The sequence below is a fragment of the Frankliniella occidentalis genome, unplaced genomic scaffold (genome assembly GCF_000697945.3).
Source record: "Frankliniella occidentalis isolate FOCC.00 unplaced genomic scaffold, Focc_3.1 Scaffold174, whole genome shotgun sequence".
NCBI classification, from domain to species: Eukaryota; Metazoa; Arthropoda; class Insecta; order Thysanoptera; family Thripidae; genus Frankliniella; species Frankliniella occidentalis.
In genome coordinates, this window is record NW_026267300.1 from 556,590 (window position 1) to 563,978 (window position 7,389).

Here is a 7,389-nt window from a genome sequence, read left to right on the forward strand (position 1 = left end):
CCTCCCCCCATCCCGCCCCGCGAGCCGTCTGCCACCACCCGCCAGCCCGCCACCCGCGTCGCGTTGCGCCGCCACCGCCGCGGCTAAAGCGGGACGACACGAAAAAATGGGCCGGCGTCGGCCGGACCGGCGTCTACCTCGGGCAGTGTCTAGGGGAGGAGGACAAGAGTTTGAGATCTGAGACACGATGGAAGTTGTACTCCTGGACGCCCCGGATGTGTCGCCCCGCCCTCCTCACGGGGGTGCGCGTGCCCGTAGACAGGACACCCTCGAGCGCGATGCGGCGAAGCGCTCGCGGATCGATGCCATCGTCTTATGCCATATGCATGCCTTACGCCGTCAGCGGCAGGTGCAGCCTAAGGTGGCCGCTCGTCACCGCGCTCGCGCCCGCGCCTCCCCTCCGCGGTGACCTGTGACACCAGCGCGACGCCGCGGCCTCCAGCGGGTCGCGGCCCCCATTGAGTGGCCAGTCCTCCGGACGCGCGCACCTCGGCACCAGACCGCAGCCGAGCCGCCGCCCCGGGCCTCTGGCCGCCGGGAGAGTTCACCGGAGCGGATCCACCACCGGCCAGCGTGGGGAACCAGAGCTCAGGGTGAGGCTGCAGCGTCTGCTGGAGGCAGGGGCTGGGAGCGGCTGCCACTTCTCTTGGCAGCATGTCTACCTGTCAGCTCCGGCCCAGTCTGCACATCCGCTGCCAAGAGAAGTTGAAGTTGCCCCCTGCACCTAGAGCGACGCCCCCCCCCCTCCCCTCCGACTGGTGCCGGGCCCTGAGCATGCTCTCTCTATACATATTTAGGATGACGCTGCCGGAGCCGTCGCCGACCGCCAACAAGGAGGCACAGTGCGGCGGCAGCGAGGCCGGCGAGGACGCCGACGATGAGGCCTCCCCGACGGCAGCGCCCCCGCCGCCTCCTCCTCCGCCGACGGCGACCGAGTCGATGGCGTCCCGCTCCACATCCGTCTCGGGCAGCCGCCGGACGTCCGAGTGCGGGCTCGGCGATGGCCTCGGCGATGGCCTCCTCGGCGACTGCAGCAGGAGGAGCTCCACCTACGGCCTGAGCGGGCCGATGAGGGACATCATGGACGGCGCCACCATCCCCACCACGCCGCGGTACATCTTCAAGGCACACGAGATGACCAAGGACGTGCGCCTGCTGCTGCAGGTCAGGGAGCCCGTCGGGCAGCCCGTGAGGGAACTCCCGCAGAGTAGGCAAGCCCGCGGCTCGGGCGTGCACTGTGGCCCGACCGGTTGCCTACCCGGCCGGCGCTAGGTGGCCTCCCAGTTCGGACCTTGTATACGAGCAGGATCGTCCTCATAGGTGTTCACAAAGGCCTGCTGTGTTGCGGGCATTGGGTACTGCTCCTAACCGTGCACCGAGTACCGGGTGTATCGGAGCGGGCGCCGAAATTAAATGTTGCGGGGCGGGATGTACTGTAAATACACCTTTTTAAGACGCAGTGGCCGTTGTCGCCGTGCGGGCCGAGGGAGTCGAGAAAAACTTGCAACACTGCAGCGTCAACACGCTTCCCGTGCTTCTAGCTGTCTGGGTTTAGAATATTATTTTTCTTCGTCTCACTTTATAGCAATGAGTAAAACGTGTTCGCTAAAAAGAACGTTGAACTTGACGAAAACCGCCACCAAGCTCACAGTTTTCTGGGGGGGGGGGGGGTGAGCTCGTAGATCGTCGTGCCCCGCCTTCCCACGTCACGGGGCGAGCTCGCGCTGCTCGCGGATGGTTTCGAAAGTCGACCCAATAGCTTTTCCCAGCACCACACACCAAGACGGACACATCGGCCGCGCGAAATTGTAATATTTTCCTCTCATTCCTTCTCCCTTCTCTCTCTCTCTCTCTCTCTCTCTCTCTCTCTCTCTCTCTAACGCGACCAGGCCCATAGGGAGGGACAGGGAAAATGACCCGTTTCTGACGCAGACCCCATCCCGTCCCCGGCCTGCGTCGACTGGAGGAGTTGTGTTTAATATTCATACTGACCGAGGTGAGCCCCGCAACGGCGCGGCAAGGCGTGGCGCGGCCAAGCGCTCTCGCTCTATCTCTCTCGCTCTCGCTCCCTCTCTCTCTCTCTCTCTCTCTCTCTCTCTCTCGTTAATCATAAAGACCAAACATGCAGCCACACGGAAAAAACAGGTTGGTTGGGTCAACCCGTAACTCGGTTCCCACAACCGAGTCGAGGGGTTGATTTTCGACTTACTAGGAACTTGGTTGCTGTAACCAACTTTGTTGATTGAGCTCGGCTGGTAGTGGTGACTGACTCGAGATGGTTGTGACAACTGAGTAATGGGTTGCCAAAATACTTGCTTAGTTCGAGATAAAAATTTTAAAATGTGGGAGGCGTTTCCGCCTCTAGCCCTCCATTATTCCTTTCGACGGAGAGGTGTACGTCTTGTTACCCCAGTGAGGCCCTCGCGGAGATCTTCTGCAATCGCAACGGTCGGGACTTGAACCCCGAACGTTGTGCTCATGAGACCTCCACGATACCACTGGGCTACAGCGACGCGTACGGGGGAGGAGCCCGAACAACGAACACGTGTCGCAGCTGGCGGGAGCCGGCAGCCGCCTGGAGCGGGCGGCGGGGAAGAGGGGGTGGGCTGCAGCGGGGGTGAAGCAGGTAGAGGAGGGGAGGGGGGCCACCCTAGGCCAGCCCGGGGGGGTCCTGGGCCCGAGGACTCGGTTATAGCGACTAACTATTGCCATGTGTTGTAACTATCTCAAGTGGCTACAGCAGAAACGTCGACTGGGTTCCAGGATCCCAAATATGGTAGCAACGACTAGAAAAATTGGTGGCTGCAACTAGCAGGCCACAACCGGCAAATGTGCCGGTTGTCCCAACCAACCTTTTTTTTCAGTGCAAGAGCCAACTTCGCTGCCAGCAGGACCAACCCAGACGATTTTCTGCCCACAGGGCGTTTCTTTCGAATCCCCCGCGCGTTGACCGTAAATTGAAAAGTCGACGCCGAGTAGGCAAAAAGAACGAGGAGTTATTTGTATCCTCTGGCCTGGCAAGCCGGTTTTAATAAAGATAGTTTGTTTGCTGGTGTATGCTTTCACCTACAAGTGAGGAGGGCTAGGAAAAGAGAAGTATTTACGTTTCCGTGTGGCGAGCAGCCAGTCAGTTTTATTGCAATGACTTGACACTGAAAACGGCTGCCGCGGTGACACTGACCGATTCGGTCGGACGCGTCAACGCGTCGGCCCACGCCCCGCCGTCCTCCAGGGAAGCACTCTCCGTCGCCACCGTCCTCGGGGAATATTAATAATTGTGTCCTGACAGCTCATCACCTGATCGATACGAGTCCGAGTGGCCCGGGTGAGAGGAGGGGCGGGGCGGGCGGAGGTAGGGTGGGCGGCACCGAGCACAAGGGGCGGGTGTACTGACCGTCTGGGGAAGGAATTTTCAAACGACATTAGCCCACATTTCCCTAGCTCGTGCTTTCGAGCACCAAGTGGAACGCTGGGCAGGGGCGCTAGGGTGATAAGGGATGGATGTGGCGGCCGCTGACCATTTATCGTGACGGATCTACATCGTCATCCTCATCTACATCCCTTTCCACATCCACATCCATATCCTCGTCCACATCCACATCCACATCCACCTGTCCCGTCGGCGGGCAGGGCGTGGCGGCAGCGGCGAGCGGCGAGATGGCGGTTTGTCTTGTCTTGTCCACGGTCAGCTATTAACGCCCCCTTTAACAAGTATTAGATGGTAACATTAGACCCGAGCCGGGCCGGGCTGGGCCGGGGCGGCCGGGGCAGCGCGAGGAGGCAGTCCGGCGGACATTGTCACCGGATCAGTCTCCCGGGCCCGGCCCGGCCCGCCCGTGGGAGGCGGGGTTCCTGCGGCCATTTACCTTGGCCAATAATAAATGCCCCGCCCTGGCCGTCGCAGAGGCGCGGAGAGTTTTGCCCGGAGGTCCGGTGGAGGCGCCGGGCGTTTAAACGTTTCCTTATTCCGTCAAATCTCAGAAACGGAAGAGGAGAGGCGTTTTCGCTAAGCCGGAGAGGAGGCCCATGAGGAGCGGCTTGTGTTTCGGCCGTCGCCAAAAGCTTGCACGCACGGAATAAAATAAATGAGTTGGTCAAGCTTAACATTAGGTGTGCGAGCTAAATGTTAGCTGCTAGGGGGTGGGGGACGGACAAGAAAAGTAGGAACAGTAGCTTATAATTAGTTGAGAGCTAATCTGTGACTGTCGCAGATTAGCTCTCCCAACGAATCAGAAGCTACTGTTCCCAATTTTCTTGTCTTTCCCCCAGGTAGGTAACATGTAAGCTTGCATACCTAACGTTAAGCAGGAGCGACTAATTTATTTTTTCCGTGCGGGAAGTAGACTTAGTTCAATAATCAAGTTTTAGTTTCAGCCTCGCGATGCGACAATAATTTATGTTCGAGTGTATAAAAACCGTATATCAAACAAAACAGAGAGTGATGTCACACACTTTAGTTTGTGCCAGAGCTCTGCGCGCAGCCGCGACATATTACGCCATAAACCCTTATTTGGATTGGTCGTTGACGACAGGAGTGTCTTCACACCGACGTGATCCTGGTGGCTGCCGACGAGGAAATACCCGCGCACACAAAGATCCTCAAGGCACACGGCGGCGCCCTGTTCGAAATGGTGAGCGTCTGAATAAATGATAGAGCAGCAGTTCACGTGCCTCGTGCGGCAACTTGACACAGATGCGCGCCTCAATGTGCGGTTTTGATATTTTATGACCTGGTGGAACATCATTACCGTGTCGTTCTCTTTGAGGGGAATCGTCGGGGCCCTTACATTTCACTGTATGCAGAGTACTGGATTAATTTATTATCATGGTTGATAGTAGGATTTTGTAGACATAATGGTTTTCCAGCCACCTCTGGCACACCCAGAAAAATCGTTTCTTGTTAGCAAATTTTTCCTTGTTTCAAGTGCACGTTGACACAAGATCAAATCTACTCTTAAAACAAGCTGATACTTTCTTTCGAATATGAGAAAAAATTTCTTCCAAAGACAAAATTGCGCAAAATTGCCTTGTTCCAATGGTGAATTTCATCTTGTGTCAGCTTGCACTTGAATCAAGAAACTATTTGTTTGGGTGTACCATAACTACAATCGGTAAGTGATTGAGCGCCGCTGTGCCGAGCAGGCTGAGCAGTCGGGCCCCGAGGGCCGCGTGCCGCTGCCGGACATGTCCGGCGAGGTGCTGCTCGAGGTGCTGCGCTACGTGTACACCCGCACCGCCCCCGCCGTGGAGCGGATGCCGCGCGCGCTGCTCTCGGCCGCGCACCGCGCCGCGCTGCCGGGCCTCAAGGACCGCTGCGCCGAGGTGCTGGTGCAGCGCATGCACGTGCACAACGTCACGGAGATGTTCGAGCTGGCCGACAACAACGAGGAGGAGAGGCTCAAGCAGGCCGCCGCCGTGCTCTTCCTGGAGAACGCCAAGGAGGTGGGTGGGTGAGGGTGATTTGTAAAACGCCCACAGAATATGCCTGGATGTACTAAGTGGCTGATTCAAACCGCGCGCTTTCATAGTTATACTGTACCGCATGCACGCGGGCGGGCGGGTTGCCTACTCGAGCGGGGCAGTAAGGAGCCGTGGGGAGCGAACGTAGGGTATAGGCAAACCCGCCCGCACCCGTGCATGCGGTACAGTATTGCCACGAGAGTGCGCGGCGTGAATCAGCCACCTGGTACAGTCGTTGCATTCCGCTCACCGCGCCGTCCTTTTGGCTCGACAGATTTACGACACGGAGGAGTGGCACGCCTCCCTGGACCTGAGGCCGGCGGCGGCCATGCGGCTGGTGCACATCGCCGTCACCAAGTCCACGATGGACTTCGGCTCCATGAGCACGGGCACGCGCATCATGCACCTGATCGCGCGCATCTACATGGTGGCCATCGTGCCCGTCATCGGCTACGTGCTGTACGCCTCGGTCCGGAACAAGATCCGCGCCGCCCGGGGCCTCGACGGCAACGGCACCGCGGCGTCCACCGCGTCCGAGGCCTCCAAGCCCTCGACGGCGGCCGAGGTCGTCGCCGACCTCGTCAACGCCACCGTCCAGCACACCGTGGCCGTGGTGACCGGCGTCGAGGAAGACGAGTTCTTCACGTCGCCTGGCGACGAGTTGTGAGCGGTGGGCTCCTCTAACCCAACCTAAGAGATGTTTAAAGAGCGACTGGCAGAGAGCACGACGTATGGACTCTTGAGCACTCCACTCAGTTTCTCGCACCGTCTTGTGTATTTTGACGTAATTTTGATTAGACTAGGAATGCGAGCATCTTGCTTAGAGCCACTTCTACTCACTGCCTGTCGGTCGTCCAATAATTGTTGACTTACTTGTTATTGTTGTTGTTGTTAATTGTAAAATCGATCGAAGCTTACCCTTAGGTTCAACCTCTACCTCTACTCTAACATCGTGTCTACTTGTATTACTAATTCAATAAATTCATCTTTATCTCTTGTTCTCACCATACGCCAGTTCTCATCTACACTGAGGTGCTCGCCATTTTATGTACCAGGTGTACCAGGTGGCTGATTCACGCCGCGCACTTTCGAGACTATACTGTACCGCAGGCAGGGGTGCGGGCGGGTTTGCCTATGCTCGCTGCCCACGGCTCCTTATGCGGCCCCGTGCGAGTAGGCAACCCGCCCGCTCGCGTGCATGCGGTACAGTATAAGTACGAAAGTGAATCAGCCACCTGGTATCTTTGAATGCGGACGTGTTTTGCGGGTTTGCCTGCTGCCGTCGACCGTAATGCGGCCTTAGCGAGTATGCAATCCCGCAACACTGGAGCGCACTCAAAGATACACCCGGTACCGGTTGTACCGTTGTACCTGCGCCCGAACAACAACAACAACAACAACAACAACAACAACAACAACAACAACAAACAACAACAACAACAACGGCCGGAGCACCGCAGCGAGGCTCCTCTGTCGGTGCTCGCGGCCGGTGCGAGCGCGCTGAGGCCGGTGAGTGGGTGACGGTCGCGTGGGCGTCGGGCTGCCAATGCGGCCGCTCAAGCTCAGGCTCCGCTCGCCCCGGGTCTGGCCGGGTCCGCCGCGCCGGCCGGGCCACGGGCGCCCGGTGTTGCCACCCGGCCCCGCCGATGGAGTGACCGAACGCCTTGTGAATGCACATTCGCGGGAAATCGAGAGTCATGCGTGCGTACCGTACGAGCGGCGACAGTCCTAACGGGTATGAGGGCTGCACGGGGACGGGCTGGGATAGGATCGTCTTGTGGGAGGAGGGGAGAGGGGCGGATTGGGCGAGGTGGGCGAGTCTGCTGCATCCCCGCGGCACCAAAATACCGCTGCGTGTGTGGCGTGGCGTGGAGTGCGGTGGGGGGAGGGGGAGAGAAAGAGGAGAGGGCTGGCGATGTTCCTAAAGGA

General features: G+C 58.6%; 1 protein-coding gene across 1 annotated transcript; it reads left to right on the forward strand.

The window, feature by feature from the left end:
* Positions 1 to 293: 293 nt before the first annotated feature.
* On the forward strand, positions 294 to 6,469 carry LOC113201835 (BTB/POZ domain-containing protein 2-like). Its single transcript, XM_026415767.2, has 5 exons — positions 294 to 593; positions 798 to 1,164; positions 4,533 to 4,631; positions 5,143 to 5,442; positions 5,735 to 6,469. The coding sequence occupies exons 2-5, from the start codon at positions 799 to 801 to the stop codon at positions 6,125 to 6,127; spliced, it is 1,158 nt and encodes a 385-aa protein (XP_026271552.2). The 5' UTR covers positions 294 to 593; position 798; the 3' UTR covers positions 6,128 to 6,469.
* Positions 6,470 to 7,389: the final 920 nt, after the last annotated feature.

Bases quoted from the DNA above. Each gene is read 5' to 3' on its own strand.
- LOC113201835 (XM_026415767.2), top strand. From the start codon at position 799: ATGACGCTGCCGGAGCCGTCGCCGACCGCCAACAAGGAGGCACAGTGC. The intron at 1,165-4,532 runs GTCAGGGAGCCC...CGTTGACGACAG, and splicing joins ACGTGCGCCTGCTGCTGCAG to GAGTGTCTTCACACCGACGT. The intron at 5,443-5,734 runs GTGGGTGGGTGA...TTGGCTCGACAG, and splicing joins TCCTGGAGAACGCCAAGGAG to ATTTACGACACGGAGGAGTG.